This window comes from Lepeophtheirus salmonis, chromosome 3, assembly GCF_016086655.4.
Source record: "Lepeophtheirus salmonis chromosome 3, UVic_Lsal_1.4, whole genome shotgun sequence".
Taxonomy (NCBI): domain Eukaryota; kingdom Metazoa; phylum Arthropoda; class Copepoda; order Siphonostomatoida; family Caligidae; genus Lepeophtheirus; species Lepeophtheirus salmonis.
This window is the reverse complement of record NC_052133.2, coordinates 49622307-49640316: the sequence shown is the minus strand read 5'-3', so window position 1 is coordinate 49640316 and position 18010 is coordinate 49622307. Positions and strand designations below refer to the sequence as shown.

Below are 18010 nucleotides of genomic sequence, written 5' to 3'. Positions count from 1 at the left end.
CTGATTACATCACTGCAATAGACCAAAAGTCCAATTGTGGCCGGAGCATATGTTAAGAGTGTTTTTCATATCCTACGTTTGACAGTTCTTTTTTCTAATTTCTTTATCGTGTCTATTCTATAGAATAGTCTATAATAAATGATCCCAGGTACTGTCTCATACCCAACATGACAATAATTCTGAGTAAGATTCCCAAGACACCTCGAGTGTATTCCATTCTTTTAAGGTACGTATGCAATAGTACATTATCTGTATTTAAACTTATTTTCTTATGCTCAAGTCGATCCCTCGGAACGGCTTCCAGCCCAAATCATCAAGCCAAGCCAGCTGCTCAATCTTTACCTCATGAATCCAAGAAACCTAGAATTTTGGACTCGATTATACGCTCCTCCATAGCTCTTTCTCCTCCTGAGATTCGTAAGGCCTGGCCAAAACCGGATTTCCCAGTTGAAGAGTTAAAAAAAATTCTGGATCATGACAATCATGAAATGAGGGATGAGTTCAGAGCGTTCCTTAAAAAGGATCTCTTCAAACCACGCTATAATATGTGCCTCGAGGATGAGAGAGAACTCGCATTGAAGAGACTTCAAGTACATCTGATATTCTTTCATTTCATATCAGACCATCATTTGGTCATTTTTTATATATTTATTTCATTAGGCGATTTGTGATGCAGGTTTCATATCAGTTATGGACTTTGTGCATAATCCACTTAGGATATTCGCTGCTCACGAAATGGCAGTTTTAGATCCTGCTATGGGTACGAAAATGACGGTACAATTTAATCTCTTTGGAGGAACAGTTTTGAAACTGGGAACGGAGAGGCATCATCATATACTAAAAGGAATTGATACCTTGAAAGATGTGGGCTGTTTTGGTCTATCAGAGTTGGGCTATGGAAACAATGCGGTCGAAATGGAAACAACAGCAACTTATGACCCAGAGACGGATGAAATCATCGTTCACTCTCCCACAACTTTAGCTCAAAAATATTGGATAACAAATGGTGCTTGCCATGCTAAACATGTAGTTGTTTTCGCTAGGCTTTTGGTAAAGGGAATTGATGAGGGAATACACGGAGTTCTTGTTAGATGTAGAGATGATAATTTGGGCCCCATTCCTGGTGTAACCGTTGAGGATATGGGTCATAAAATGGGTCTTAATGGTGTGGATAATGCAAAGATTAGTTTCGAACATGTTCGAGTGCCTCGTACAAATTTATTGAACAAGTTCAGTGATATAAATGAAAAAGGAGAATTTGTATCCAACATCAAACAAAGGGGTAGAGCACGTTTCTTGGCTATGGCAGATCAATTACTGAGTGGAAGGATTTGTATTGCAAGTGGGTGCATGGTTGCTGCTAAAGTATCTTTAGCGATAGCCATTCGTTATGCATCAACAAGATTAACTGTGGGACCAACAGGGAAATCAGATACTCCAATTTTATGCTACCAATTACAACAAAGGGCACTTATGCCTCTTTTAGCATCAACAATTGCTCTATCTATCGGATTAAATAAAGTGAAGAACAGTTGGGCCTTTCAACCAAAAGACGGGTCAAAACATTTAGAGGTTTCTCTACTTTTGTAATTAATGATCTGTTCACCTTTTATATCTTTAATTATATTATGTAGGTTGTTACCATGTGCTGTGGCATCAAGCCCATAACTGCATGGCACCTCAACAAAGTTGTAACTGTGTGTAGAGAAAGATGTGGAGGACAAGGCTATTTGTCTGTCAATCGGCTTGGAATCTATTTCGGATCTGCTCACGCAGGAATGACTGCCGAAGGAGATAATTCTGTTCTTATGCAAAAGGTTGCTAAAGAACACATGAGTCTGTTCAAACCTCATTCCATAACTACTCCAACCTCATTTGATGCTCAAAATATTGAGCATTTGGAATACTTGTTGAAATCAAAAGAAAATACTCTATATTCGGAATTAAAAACAAAATTGACTGCACCTGTTTTGATAACCACAGTACAATTTATAATTACTTATTTACTGATATTAGTTACTAGCTGTATTTATTTTAGATAACCAAGAAACTACCTGGATTTTTGAAGGGGATTGGACAAAAAATACAAAGAGATAAGGGTATTTACAATACTTGGATGTTAAAAGAACAGGACCTAATTCAAGAATTTTCCAAGTCATACGCTGATAGATTAGTTTGCGAGGCCTCAATTGATGAATTGAAAAGTATTTCTGAAAATCAAAGGGGCATTGAGGCCATATTCCGTCAAATCATTCACTTACACTTACTATCTGTCGTGGAAAGAAATTTGTCTTGGTACATTATTAAAGGGCTTATCACCCCACAGAACGGTCAAGAAGTAATAGATAATAAGATAATTATCCTTCATATTTATAATTTTACTCAAATTTCAATTATTTAGATATTGGAGTTAAATCGAGAACTCTGTAGAGAGTTGGCTCCAAAGTCATTGGGCATAGTTGATTCCTTCGGTTTTGACGATGACATTGTATCATCACCGATATCTGACGACTGGATCAAATTTAATGAATATGATAACAAAGGTGAACTGACAACAGATGAAGAATTTCAGAACATACTTAAAAGTTCATAAACATGTATTCGTTGATTCAATCAATCACTTATTTATTATATAAAACTGACGATAAAACTATATAAAGAAAAATAGAAATAACTAATCAATTAATGCTGAGATGCATTCTACAATGCACTAAAATTAAGTCACAAACAGTAAAAATAGCTATAACTGAGCTACAGAGGGATTATGACCATCCTAATCCAAATGAGTCTAAAATCTATAACAAATTTGTTCCAGTGGCAGAATAATCCCAATCCAAATGTTGAAATGTTTTGGGTACAGCACAAACCTGCTCCAAAGATTGCCTTGCAAGCTGCATTCCCACTCCGATAGCCTTATCCTGATGATTATTTTTCAAAACTGAAGCCATAAACCCTGCAATTAAACAATCTCCAGCTCCAGAGGATGACAAAATGTGACTTGGTGCTGATAATACGGGATAATGTTTTGCAGATATCGGAAAGCTTCCTGGATTTAAAACGTTAGGGTTGTTAAATAATGGGAGAGGATCGTTGGAAGAACCTCTGCGTACAAGTAAAATGCCATTTTCTGCCAGTGTTACCATAATAACTTCCACATGGGTTAATATGCCTTGACAGAGATCAATACAATTATTCAACTTGTCCTTAAGATTGCACGGACTAGCAGTTTCATTGTTATACTCCTTGAGAATACATTCAAGTTCTCTTTCATTTGGACTAATGTAAGTGATAGCAGAGATATTTTCAGTATTAATGAATGGCTTATGAGCTTTATGAACATCCGTTGGCTCAAATAATAGGACTGGATTAGACTCAAGACACTTATTCTTAATCTCATTCATGGTTGATACAGGTATATTTCCATCCATCACAACGAGTGGACAGGAGCTAAAGTCCAGCTCTCTAATTAATTCAGGACTTATATCATTATGAACATTCATATCTCCGATCCCTGATTGCACATCCCCTTTATCATTCGTGATTACGCAATACGTAGCAGTTGATTTGTTATCAAACGTGGATACATGAGTGTCATCTTCAAGATCCTGCTTCAAGGATGCTCCCAAATTGTCTTTACCAACGCTTGATACAAAGACTGGACTCAGATTTAGTTGTGCTAGACCCTGAGCTATGTTTCGACCCACTCCTCCAAAATGCATATCAATTTTTCCTTTGTGAGTTGCACCATCCAGAGGTAATTTTGGCTCTAGAAATTGAGCTATGAGATCAACGGCAGCACCTCCCACAACAATAGGAGTATGTATGGGTGTTAAAGGCATTTCGGTACTTTTAGAAGACAAAATGGAATATTCTTTAGCAATTTCGGAGCCAATGATTGCATTGTTTTTAATTAAAGCTAAATTGGCTTTAAGAGTATCCCCTTGCGTTAATTGGCTTACTTTGGAGAGAACGAAGGGAGTGACTTCTCTACCCTTGATCCCTAATTCCGCAGCCTCTTTGACAGAGTTCAAAATGGATTTTTCAGCATCAAGTGCTTCATGCTCAAGAGGAATAGGAACTCCTACAAGCATGCCGGAATTTAATTTTAGATCATCTCGAACTTTCATCATTTCAGCAACTTTTCTAGCGGAAGCCACAGTGTATGGAGCTAAAAAACCACTTTCACGAGAAAAAAATGCAGGAAAAGAAGTTTGTGGACTTGAGGCGTAGGTCACAACACAAACGCCCAATGTTTCAAGCACTTCAAGTGTTTTTTCAATGTCCAAAATGGATTTAATCCCTGCAGAGACAACCGTAATGGGTGTTTGTTGAAGTTCAAAGAGATCTGCACTTATGTCCATGGAGACCTCTGCTCCCCTATGAACCCCTCCGATACCTCCAGTCACGAAGGTATGGATACCACAGGAATGGGCTAGCAGGCTTGTGGCAGACACCGTTGTTCCTCCATGAGCATGCGGATCACTCAATACGTAGGGCAAATCCCTTCGAGAAACCTGGAAATGAATGGCATTGCGAGGAGTAAGAGGACTTTGATTACATGTTTAGAATCTACCTTGAGGCCGGATTTGCACTTAGACAACATCTCTATTTCCTCTCCAGAAAGACCAACCCGGACTTTGCCCCCTAAAATCCCAATAGTGGCGGGAGTAACCCCTTTGGAGCGGATAATTTCTTCCACCTGTTGAGCCATTTCAACATTGACAGGATAGGGCATGCCATGCGTGAGGATCGTGGACTCCAGAGCCACAATGGGATCTCCATTGCGGAGAGCCGTCTTGACGCGGGAAGAGACATCCAGGATCCGCTTGAGCGCCTTACTCATGATGGCTCAGAAGGAATGAATCCGTGGCTTCCCTTTCCTACTCTGCTTTTTCTATCGCCGCTGCGCTCGCCTGCATCCCAGGAACTTGCAAAATCCACAACAACTTTGTCTCTTCTGACCCGTTCCATCATAACGAGCGTACTCACTTCACTTCACTTCTCCTCAAGCGGGCGAGAGACTTTGACTTTGAGTAGACAGTTGACGTACATAACAAACTACATTGGAATTTTGTCATTTGAACATTCCTTTTGCTGCTGCTGCTGCTCCTGGTGCTCCTGCTGGAAGTAGGGGGGAAAGAAAAAGAAAGAGAGCGACTCATGACGTCATCTCACAATCACCTTCTCCCTCCACCGCCGCCCCGCCTTCGACACCACCTCACTTCAGATTTTCCATCACTCACTTAGACAGTCCTCCCTCAGAGTAGTGAACTCTTTCATTAAAGTACACTCAACATTTTCGATAATGAATCACATAGTAGATTCATTTAAGTCCTTTGAATAGTATTGGAACGCATTATGTACCAACATAATATTATATAAAAGATATGAAACTTTTAATGTGAGGTTTAACTGTTTCTTCCTCTTTCTTCTTCTTATCGCTTAAAGGATTTTCGATATTTTCTTTCCTCCCTTGTTGAATGCTCTCTTTCCGTAGCTTTGTCCTTTTGTGTGTGTTTCCCTCCCTTCCTGGCTACTGAAACGAGTGGAATAATGGAGTCTTTTTTTGCTCTTTTTTATGTGTGTATGTTTCTAGCTAGCTAGCTGGCAGAGTGAGTGAGTAATAGTATTAGGAATAGTATGCTAGTAGAAGTTGTAGCTGCTCTTCTCTTCTAGCTCTCTTTCCTCTCCTCTCCTCTCCTCTCCTCTAGTGTTTCTCTCTCTTTCTCCTTCTCTTCTCTCCTCTTTTCTCCTCTCCTCTTCTCTGCTTCGGTCCGAAAAAAGTCGCTTAGAAGTTACTCAAGCTAAAGTAAATATATCATCATGAGCCGTGAAGGAGCCTTATGGATCGGTGGAGTAAGTACTAGTCGAGGGATGGACCCTTATGTTGGCGGATTTTATGATTCTTATCTCTTTCCCCCCGTTAGTTGGAGCCTTACATGGACGAGGAGTTTATTCGCAACTCCTTGGCCCTCATGGGAGAAGATAAAATAATTTCCATCAAAGTCATCAAAAACAAATTTACGGGTGTACCTGCCTCCTACGGGTTTATCAATTTCGAAGATGATTCCTGTGCACTTATGGCCATGCATAAGCTCAATGGTAAAATCATCCCCAATTCCACGCCGGTAAGTTGCTCCTGAAGGAGAATCCTATTGTTATAGACGCAGGACGCAGTAGTCTAGTCTGCAGTGCCCTTCTCTCTCTCACACACGCACACACCCGCTACTCCTCGTATTCGTCACTTTGGTCTTTACTTCCTTGTATTTCCAATTCTACTATTCTTAGAACAAGTAGTTCTCATTATTGTAGCCCTGTGTCAGATCCAAAAGGAGGTCCTTTACTTCCCTTTTCCATACATTCGTTGATTATGTCCCTGATCCATCTCCTTACTGAATCATTAGTGCAAACATACGTAAACATCCTACTTTCAATCATTGCAGAAAAAGAAGGAATCAGATCAAATTACTCTCCTTAGAAATCAAACAACGCTCTTGATTTCTTATGTAGAGTCATTCATTCCGGATTTTTTGAAAGTTTCATTTCTTTTAACAAGCCGTTTTGAGTTTTTCTTCTTCTTTTTAAAGAGGGGGAGATTAGGGAATTATTTAATTAGTAATTAAGATCAGGGAAGCAGTTACTATGTAGTTGTTGAATTTTGAGGTGTTATTTCTAATTATATTATCATACTTACTTCTTACGAGTATAGTACAAAATGATATTAAAGGGATGCATTTTCTTTTAATCATCAGGAATGGTACCCCTCTTTCAAATGTGGGGCTTTAAATGACCTCCTTAGTTCTTGTGTTGTTGTTGTTGTTGTTGATACCAAAAGGTAAAGTGACGAATACTAAGAAACGATAAATTTGTCTTATCCATCACACTGTTTTTGTTTTTTGTTTATATTACAGCCAGTTAGATTCAAACTTAATCATAATAGCACTCGATTGATGCCTGGTGAAAAGGATTCATCCATTTGGGTTGGGGATCTAACCCCTGACGTTGATGACCTCACACTTTTCAAATTTTTTTCTAGTAGATTCCAATCCATTAAATCTGCCAAAGGTAGGATTTATATCCTTTTCTTTTACTTACCCATGGATTACCTAATCAACTACTCACTTTATTACCTGTAGTGGTACTGGATCAATCTGGATTTAGCAAAGGCTATGGATTTATTCGTTTTGGTAATGAGCAGGAACAGCAATCGGCTTTGATATCCATGATGGGCGTATCTGGACTAGGGGCAAAGCCAATCAAAGTGAGCTTAGCGATTCCAAAGGCCAAGCAAGCTGCTCTCGCCAGTCAACAACAGCAACCAGCAACATCACAATTAGCTGCTTCAATTGCTGCTTCTATCAATGCAGTTGCCCCCAATGGTACTGCTCCCACTTCATCGGCAAACGATTATGCATCTCAACAATACTGGCAGAACTATAATCAATATTGGTCACACTATGCTGCTTGGAGTCAGTACTCTCAACAATATTATGATCAGTCGGCATATTACGGGTAAGGAGCATACATATACTTATAGTTATATATTTTGATAACATATTCCAACTAAACAGTGCGAGTTAGTTAGAAGACAACATGAAAAAAATCCTTTGTCCTTTCCCTATTGATTGCGAAACCTAAATACATCGTATCATGAAAAGTCTCTGGTTTGGGCTAATTCCATCCAAAATGTTAATGAAGGACTCTTTGAATATAAAAATGCATAAACTTTTAACTAATTATTTATGAAAGTTTCTTAAGTTGTTTTTTAGTATCATTATTTGTTCATTATAATTATTTCTAATTTCGAGTATTTATTTGAATAAATTATGTAAAACATATAACACACTCTTCTTCTACGATATTTATTCGATTCACTTAACTTGATGGTTCTTCAAACTCTCTTTCTAAATAAGTCTCCCATTTTTAGACACGATGAATCCGGACAAATGGAAGTGGATCAAACGGCCGCTGCTGCAAAGGCTGCAGCTGACTATGCGGCACAACAACAAAAGGATCAACAAAGAACTGTCACTTCCGCCTCGACAGCAGTTATTACGACAGTTACTGAAACTAAGCCTATTAAGCCCAAGTCAAAGAGTATAACCGAGGGAGACTCTTCAGAGATCATTAGTAAGGACCAAACAAAACAAATGTTTTTAAAAGAAAAGAAAAAAAACCTTCATGTCTTAAGAGTAAATAAAGCACTAAAAAAACACTTTGTTTTTGCACGAGAAAATTCAAATTTTTAAAATCATTTTTTTTTATTATAAAGAAGTGCATCCAGGTTATTGCTCCGAGCATAATCTTTATTTATTTATTCTTCTAGATCATACTGAGGCCCTCAATTATGAGAAAATGAATAAAGAAACAGTATGGGCTTCTGAAGAGCTTTGGGAATCCATGGAGGCATCAATGTGGTGGAATAATGCTAAAATTGAATCTTTGAGCAAAGTAGTTCGATGATTATTTATTCAAATCGTTGTCATATTGTATCTCGAAAATTATATCGCATTATGCTCTAGATTGACATATTTATATATATTTTTTTAATTTCCATATCTTCCTTTTAATAAAAGTATATTATTATTTTGCAGAGTGATAGATAAGATTAAAGGTAATTTCTAATGGACGTAGTATGAGTCGTGTCCAAGAGTGTGTGTATAAGAGAGAGAGAGAAGGGTGATCTCTACTATTATATTGTGTAGTTTTTGTCATTCGAAGGTTCCCACTTTGTATTGAAGTGGAAGGCAAAGGGTGTACTATCTTAGGTTATTTAATTCCTTTCGAATTTAACAATAAATACTAGTGTTGAAACTCGGTCTGTGACCGGATTTTCCCCTCAGTTTGGTGGTTTTTCAGACCGTGGATCATAGGCAATCCTCCCCTGACACTCAGGATTTATCATATGAACAGTGATGTGTAAGTCCTTATTTAGGAATGAAGACTGCAGTAGTTCAGTCCTAAAACTTTCCATCAGTACTGATAGTCCGACGGACTGGCCCTAAGAATGGGCTAGACTGGACCAAATAAATAAGGACTGACACACCACTATGTAAACATGTATATTTTATACACTTGTTTTGTAAATACAGTCTCCTGTTTTATGCGTGTCACCATATCCAGTTTTCAAATTTATAATTCTACAATAAGAAACCTGGTTTAAGTGGTCACCTGCAGTAAGCGGTTGCTTTCTCAATGTCCCTTACCTGACCGCTTTAAACAGGTTTGACTGTAATTACAAAATGGTTCACCTATAGCAAATTTCAAACTCTGCCGTTGACCTATAATTCCCTTTCTAACAAAATTTCGTACATATTTTTTCCTCCTTCCTCTTTTCTAAAAATCCAAAAAAAATTACATGGTATAGTCCATCAAGACCGATTTTTTTTGTAGGGCGAATTTTACAATGAAACCGGTCTAGAATGAAGTTGGGCCGAATTAATTCAAATTATAACACTCTAGAATGGTCTACCTCTTCTACTGAATTACGGGGAATTTGGACCAGAGTAGTATTAGAAATAATAATATTCATTTTTTTTGAAAAAAAAATGCAAGATTTTTAAGCAAATAACTTTGAATATTTGACTTCACAGCCTTATCAACTTTGTTCAAAAGGTTTTTTTTTTGTTTTGTAGATCCTACTTTTTCGTTTAATTCATTTTTCAAATAATTAATTGCACAATAAATATCTAATTATTTTTCCAAGATCTGTATATAATAGTAATTTAAAAATAATAATATTATATATATTTTTAATAAATATTAATATGATCAGTGATGGAAATCATATGAAATGCCGGTATGTAAAAAAAAAGAAACGAAATTGAACGTGTCAACCCTTAGAATTTGAAGAATGTTAAGAGAAGGGCAGTTTAGCTGTCAAGACGTTACATTAAATTTGCTGCTAGCAGATGATATTAATGAAATAAACACAAATTAGGGTCGTCCACAAAATTTTATATATATTTACTCTTATTTTCGTGTAAAAATTATTCCTCCTTGCCAATTTTTTTTATATACAAAGCAAAAAATATTTGACTTGGGACGCCGCTAGGCTGAAATGTCCCCACTAATGACAATCTTCAATTCTACTCCAAGTCACACAAGGACTTATAATTATAACTCCGCAACAAATCCCCAGCGTTACTCTTCGTCTTTCATACACCAGTGATTACTCTGTAATTAGATGTGCCCTCTTGAAGAGTAAAGTAATAATAATTATAACAGGCTTGGAAGATAAAAAATGCATTTTCAGATTGCAACTTCAAAAAGACTCTTCCATTATCATATTTTTTTTAATCACTGGATATTATGGTTCCTGATTGAGCAATATAGTTAAACTGATTTGGACCAATTTTTATGGAATCCTCTTTCAAAAATTTATATCTTTATATGGGGGGTAATTTTCAGAAGTAATGAGGGGGTCCTTTCTCTCTCTTTTTTCTTTGTACACAATTAAATATTTTTGAGCTGCCTTTTTTTTTCAAACAATTTTAAGTAATAATTATGGGATAACGTTTTTTTAATAGAAAGTAAGGCTTTATTTTATTATCAAAATCTTCTTATACTTTTTTTTTTCAATAAAGGACTTATCCTTTTTTTTCTCAAATATGAAATGACCTTAATTTTTTTGGATAAACGTTTCATGTTCTTTACAATCACCACATAAATTGGCTAAATTTCCAAATCATCCATGGGGTGCCCCTCCTGTGACACATTCCGGTATTAAATAATTACAAAGAAAGGATTACCTGGGGTTACTTGGGCCAAGGAGGGAGCGGGAAATCACATTGACAATGGTCAATGTTATTCTTTCTTAATGTTAAGATTCCTTCGGCGTGGACAAGGATTATAATATATGTATCATGAAATTATTATTTTTTTTATAAACTTCAAGTAACATACTAATAATATATGCATCAAAAATTGTCTATATGAAAAGTCCATCTTTATTTTTGTCAAAAAATTGCCAAATTGAATATTGAAACCAAAAAAAATTTTGCAAAAAAAAGTAGAAAATAGAAGATATTGGAATTATAAAGAGGAACACAAACCTACCATGATTTTTTACATACTTGCAAAAACAAAAAGTTATGGAAAATAATGTCTCCGAAAAAATAGCTCAATAACAGATTCATTTTTGCAAACATTGCAAAATTGACTTTAAATTTAAAAAACAAAAAACAAATTTAAAATATTCTTAACAGATTTCAATTTGTCTATTTTTTGACAAAAATAAAAGATCGAATTCACGTTTATACAATTCTTTTGATGCACATATGTTGGTCTGTTACTAGAAAGTATATGTATAACACAATTATTCTTTAAAATTCATTATAATACATATATTATAATGCTCGCCCGCGTCCAAGAGGTTTAAACATTAAGAAAAAATAATATTGACCATTGTCAATGTGATTTTCCGCTCCCTCCTCGGTAAGACTTTGCTAGTAAATATTTATTTATATATAATCCTGCGGACACCCTGAACTCATAAGTCAGGATGGAGAAGAAAATTGGTCTATATATTGAGACTGACAAAATCGATCCTCGATTTAAATGCGATTAAATTTCTGTATACAGTCTGGGATCGAAGTCTGGACCAAAAAAACCGTTACAAATCTTTTTTTTAAAAATCCCTCAAGACCGAACCAGGGGGAAAAAAATCACTAAGAGGTCTCAACAGAATAAATACACCAAATTATTTTAGGGAGGGAGGGCAGAAAGACTTACGCCAATGAGAGGTTTCTCAGGGAAATCCTGGAAAACCAATTTTTAAATTCTGAGATACCGGAAAATTACGGAATAGGATAGTAACTAATAAATATAGTTAAATTTAGAAAATTTATTTTATGTTTTAAAAGAAAAAATAAGTTGCGAACCTGGTCTTACGCGTATTTTTTTGAAAGATCCAATACTAACTAAATATTCATTGGCTTATTTGTTATACCAGGTGGGCCATTGAAATCTGAACACTTACTACACTTACTCGGTAGGTGCTTCGTACTTGATCATAATTTTTTGTTGATCCACATTATTGCCACTCTAAAATATATCGTTAAAAGTGAATCTTTAATATGTATTCAAATTTTCATTGAATGAATTATACTACTAGTCAACATATATTTGCTATTGGATTAAGATGGTAGTTTTCTGATTGTTTTTATCTCGATAATCATGAAAATGACCTTTTTAATCCATAATGTCTGCTTTTGAGACCTATAGATTATATACAATCAATACGCCTTGACAGCTTAATAAATTTACAGAAATATTTTTTTTCAAACTACAAATCTTAAATCACTAGTAATATCTTTTATTTTATCATTAAGAAGTTGTTTGCCATGGCTTTGCGGCTAACTTTGGTCTCTATGATTGTGCTCAAAAATGAGGAATTTATTAGATTTTTAAAGAGAGGGTCAATTTTTTGTACATACAACGCATTTTCTACGATTCTTAAAAATATACATAAACAATTTAAATGTGTATTGAATCTGGAAATATAAATATAAAAAATTACAATTTTTTTTATGTAGATCTTTGAAGGGAAAAAATAACTCAAATTGTGAAGGTGTAAATTTTTTTTCCTCAAAACTCACTCTGTAAGCCATAAAACCATATAATTTGGACTATAAAAATTATTTTCAAATTTTTTCGAAGTAAAAACCATGAGAAACGCACAACTTTAATCCAAAGGCAAAAAAAACAAAATAAATTGTGAAAATTTGGTTGAATAGTGTTACGTAATGAAACCTTATAATACTATTCGATATTTCCGAGGAAATAATTTTTCTCTCTGGAGTTTTTCGTAATTGTAAAACACCAAGAAATGGATGGTAAATGGGAAATAACCGCTATTGTTTCGGAAACGATTTTGATGAATTAATTATTTAAGCAAAACCATTGAACTTTTTTTTTTGGTTTTCCTTTCTCTAAAATAACAGTCATTTTGCATCATTTACTTGGGGATGTTTTAAACCGCCGTGGCTCACAGTTATAGAAACCCTGCCTTTTTGTTTTTTCGTGTGTAATAGTATTTTGAATCCTTTTTATCTTAATCTAATGTTCAAATCCACACTTTTATATTTATGTAAAAAATATCCACCTATGACATGTTACTATTTTTCATCAGCCTGTTCAATATCAACTATGTCCAGCGAGTGCAAAGGTCATGGAACAATACGACGGTGGGAAGAACAAAGAATTTTCCATTTGGGTCTCAGAGTTAACGAACGATGTCACAGAGGATCAATTTAAGAAAACTTTCGCCACACGCTTCGAGTCCTATGAACTTTCTAAACGTAAGCATGAGACTCTTATAATGTTTGTTAATCTTAAAATACGACCTATATTCAGTGATTCAGGACAAAGAAGCGGATGCAGTTGTTGGTTACGTTCGTTTCACAGAGTCAAACGATCAGAGAAATGCTCTCATTCATATGAATGGGTTTCAAGGATTGGGGGATAAATCTCTGAGGGTAAGAGATAAGAAGTTGTTTTAAATTACATTTCTTTTAAATTATACTCCAAACAGATCACATTGGTGGCTCCAAAGCATTACTTTGCCTCTTTGATCAAGGAAGAAAACTATGCACCTAATGCAAACATGTTTGAATACTCACGCCCTTCACCTTGGGACTCTCAGGTACTATGACTACATAATTAGGGCTCCTAATTTCCCCTATGATTGTCCTTATGCAAAATCCTGGGAAAACCATTTTTAAATTTCGGGATCCTGCTAAATTCCAGGATGAGATAGTAAATTGCAAATACTGTGAATTTAAGTAACTTATTCTATATTTAAGGATTTTTTTTTTGTTTTTAACCTCGTCAACGAAGTTATGTTTTCCCCCTCGGTTTGTTAGTTAGTTTGTTTGTAAGTAGGATTACAGAATAAGTTACAGATCGATTTGAATAAAATATTGTTGGAAGATTATGAATGTTAATGGAACAATACTATTAAATCTTGAGAGGCCAAGGTTACACAGAATGTTTAAAAAAAAGGCAGTGTTACGAAAGAAGATACTTAGATTCACAACTCAAATTATTGTTATTTTGTACGAGAAAAGATTTTAGTAAGAGGTTTGCTGCATGGGCCTCCCTCTTGACCCTACCCTAACCCAAGGGATAAGGATCAAGTGAATAGGGAGGTACAAGGTGTTCTAAATTACCTTTACAACTTCTTGCACTTCATTTACAGGAGGGTGGGCCGTGGCCCTATCTTGGTGTCGTAGTATTTAAATACAATACTCTTAATCTGATAACGTTAAAGTTAATGGAGCTCTAATTCTGTACCATTCTGTAATGGAACTTATATAATAAAATGACTAAATGCGAGATCTCCAAAGAAATATTTATTTTCTTTGGAATTTCGTGTAGGAGTAAAGTCTTGGGGAAAAAACGGGATCCTCAGAGATAAATTCTAATAATTTCCTTTTTTAAGTAATGTATAATAATAATAGTAAATTATTCTTATAGCCGCGAGTAGTGGCTGGAAAGACCAAAAGTACGGATAACCAAAATGTTTTTGACTTTGTTGGAGATGAGGATGAAGAAGAAGAGAATAATATTATCGGTAAGTTTAATATTAATTTACTCGTAATTTTAAGTTTTGGTAACATCAAACACGCATTTATTAACACCCACACAAAAAAGTAATGAATACACCTCGGCCAAAAAAAAAAATACATATAGACAATGAAGTACCGTAGCTCAATCGACAATGCACTTATGAGAAATTATTCTCTTGATCTCAATATGCGTAGGCTTGAAGTAAGGTAGTTCCTATGAAAGTTTATAGGGAACGACGTAGCTCAATGGATAGCACGCTCAGGAGTAATTATTCTTTTGAAATCAATATACATTGGTTCGCGTCTCGGTCGTTCCTAGAGAAGGAAATATACTTAATGTATATGGACTTCAAAGAAAATTCCTGGGTCAGATAGTAATACTATAATTTTTATTTAAACAGTGCAACTCCGTCCCACCAATTAAGGGAACATTTAAGAAAATGGATGTTTTAAAGTTAAAATAAGCCATAATAAACTGATTATTGACCTTCGCTATTTGTCCAAACAAATGATTGAACATCATACTGCATGTATTTGGTGGCTTATATTTTGCTATAAGAACATATTTTTTTGAGAAAATAAATTTTCTTTTCTACAAACCAAAAAAAAATTATAGTTTAAAATAAAAAATAAAAACCTTGTTGGGGATTGGGGTTTTAGGCCCTTAAGAAAAAGGTAATTTAAAGAATATTCTTTAAAAAAAAGTAATTAATAAATATACATAACATTTACAAAAAAGCGTCATTCGTAAATATTCTTATTATGAAAATATGGTCAGTTGAAAAAAAAAAAATGATCCGGCTCAGGCCCCGCACATGCTCAAACTAGCTTTATCCCAGGCCCCTAATAAATAAGAAGATAATATTAGAATAGGTGAAAAAAGTATGATAATCAAAGAGTTTTTTTAGTTGCAGCCTGAAAGGTTTTTTTTTTTTTAATTTTCCAAAGCTGTTATCCTTATTATTTTATTCTTGAAAAGAGAATAATAAGTATAAAGTAATCAACTGTGTGTCAAAACGGAAAGTGACACTGAGGATTTGTCGTGAATAATAAGTGAAAGTCCTTGTTGAAATCGGAGTAAAATTGATGATTGTCATCTAAGTAATTCCAAATGACTTTTTTATAAAAAATTATATATATTTACATATATTAATAGCGGGGCTTGATTAAGTGTCTATATTGAGGAGGTTGGGAATTATGAGTTATTTTATGTTTGCTCCACAATTATAATAACTGTAACTGTTTCAGAGTACAATATTCCCGTTAACGTGGATGGGTTGAACGTTGAATTTATATCTAGGAGTGAAGAGGTATGGGACAGTGTCGAAAAGGATAGATGGCTCTATAGTCTTGATAATGAAGATGGTTTTGTTCCTAATTTTAAACCGATGGATAAGAAGAGCAGTAGTGAAATCCCTTCCACCACCTTGTTGGAATAATAATAATTAATTCACGAAATGTCCTTACTCCATATATTAAGCTAATAAATGTTTCATTAAAAGTGTTTTCTATGGTATTTAATCGTTTATTTATTCTTGCTAAAGTGTGTTCAGATCATAGTGAATATTAGGGGTGTCCGCATGGGATGAGCTAGGGGCTGCAGCCCTCCCCCAAATTAAGGAATTTTTGTTTTTTATTAGAAAATTTAATATTTGATTTTTTTTTCAAAAAGTTTACTCGAATTTTTTGAAATTTTTTTTTCATAAATTTTATTTGTAATGTTAAATTTTTCAAAATTATTTTTTTTTCGGAAAAATTTAATTTCTGTATATCGTTTCAGATTTTTGATTTTTTCCAATAAATTTGACAAAAATTAAATTTTTTGCTAAAAAAAAAAATTAAATTTTTTGCTAGTGCTTGTGGATTTTTGAAAAAAAAATTAAATTTTTTGCTAATGCTTGTGGATTTTTGAAAAAATGTAATATTTGAACTTTTATCAAAAAAAATTAATTTTTGATTTTTTTTTTTCAAAAAAGTTTCAAAAACCAAGCCCTTTCCAAAATATAATCCTATGAACTGCCTGAATATATAGAATGGCAAATTTTAACTTGACGCTGATTGGATTTTTTTGAAAAAATATCCAGATATTAAAATATTTTGGAAAATAATTTGAAAATTTTAATTGGCCTGTTCTCTTTTCTTTAAATCATCTGTGTCCAGTTTCCCCTTATTTACTGAATCCTTCTTCCTCTCCAGCGTTTCCGACATATTGACGGCGTAGACGGTGGTCCTGGAGACCCCCAACTACTTGGAGTGTGCCAATGGAAATTTGTTGATCACGTTCGAGTGTCATTTTCTCGACTGGTACGTAAACTAGAGAGGTTTGTTTTATTTGTAATTAATTGTATATGCTTTAATATATCGAAATATGAATTAATTTCAATTACTCAACGTTACTTAATTAATGAATTAATAAGTGTTCAGATTTCAATGGACCCCTCGGGAGTTTACATAAATCTCTACACATAATTTGTTTAGTTAGATGACGTTAAATTTAATACACCCTCACTGTATATAAATTGACAAATTTGGTCATCAATCTTCAATTTACACGTTTTTAAATAACCTTGCAAATTTTATATACCATGTACGTAAATATATTCGAAAAGGTTATTTAGGTACAAAATTAATGTTCCAAAAAATAGAACCAAGAATATACATCAACTAAAATGATAAATGTCATGATTCAACGAATGATCACAGTATGTTGGTTTATATGGTTCCACAGGAATGATATTTCCTCGTGGGAATAAACTGAGGAATGAATCACATTTAATAATGATTTTGGCAACTCCCATATTCAGTCATAACGGACTCTGACATATAACGAAATAGCAACACAATATTATCTAAATATGTTTTATTTTTCAAATGTGAAGTCCAGCATACAAAAGTACATAAATAAATTTTTAGCATGAATAAAATATTAATTAATTTGATATGTAGTAGGGTTGGATTTCGGTCTGAAAATACTAAACCGGTCTGAGACCGTTATGAATTATACTAAATTCTGTCCAAAAGAAAAGTTTGGTATAGATCGTCAAAAAAAAAAAAAAAAAAAAAAAAAAATGTTTTATTATCTATATATTAAATAAGTAAATGTCTGTGTTTGTTCGTAAATCACACCCAAACCAATTTTAAACCGATGGATAAGATGAGCAGTAGTGAAATCCATCGCACTCCCTATTTTCACCCATGAATATTTAAATAATAATTAATTCACGAAATGTCATTATTCCATTAATTAAGCTAATAAATGTTTCATTTAAGTGTTTTTCTGATATTTAACATTTATTTATTCTTGCTAAAGTGTGTTCCGATCATAGTGAATATCAGGCATGTTTTCTTTAAATCCATCGGGTCCAGTTTGGGGTTTTTGACAGAGTCCTACTTTTTCCAAAGTTTCGAACTTGCTGACGGCGTAGACAGTGGTCTTGGAG

At 34.3% G+C, this 18010-nt stretch overlaps 4 protein-coding genes across 4 annotated transcripts in view; 2 read left to right on the top strand and 2 right to left on the bottom strand.

The window, feature by feature from the left end:
- Positions 1–18010, bottom strand: part of LOC121115291 (histone-lysine N-methyltransferase SETD7) — a 57398-nt gene that overhangs the window by 25960 nt on the left and 13428 nt on the right. The window lies entirely within an intron of this gene.
- On the top strand, positions 85–2674 carry LOC121115285 (uncharacterized). The gene is made up of 6 exons (XM_040709502.2): positions 85–226; positions 281–590; positions 661–1572; positions 1635–1982; positions 2039–2338; positions 2402–2674. The coding sequence occupies exons 1-6, from the start codon at positions 168–170 to the stop codon at positions 2591–2593; spliced, it is 2121 nt and encodes a 706-aa protein (XP_040565436.1). The 5' UTR covers positions 85–167; the 3' UTR covers positions 2594–2674.
- Positions 2609–5630, bottom strand: LOC121115286 (uncharacterized). Its single transcript, XM_040709503.2, has 2 exons — positions 4574–5630; positions 2609–4514 (listed from the first exon to the last, which is right to left on the bottom strand). Exons 1-2 carry the CDS (start codon positions 4841–4843, stop codon positions 2796–2798), a joined length of 1989 nt encoding a protein of 662 aa, XP_040565437.1. The 5' UTR covers positions 4844–5630; the 3' UTR covers positions 2609–2795.
- LOC121115389 (uncharacterized) lies at positions 5615–16074 on the top strand. The gene is made up of 11 exons (XM_040709609.2): positions 5615–5856; positions 5928–6128; positions 6912–7065; positions 7137–7512; positions 7928–8130; positions 8327–8460; positions 13133–13301; positions 13357–13478; positions 13535–13645; positions 14479–14575; positions 15819–16074. Exons 1-11 carry the CDS (start codon positions 5824–5826, stop codon positions 16007–16009), a joined length of 1791 nt encoding a protein of 596 aa, XP_040565543.1. The 5' UTR covers positions 5615–5823; the 3' UTR covers positions 16010–16074.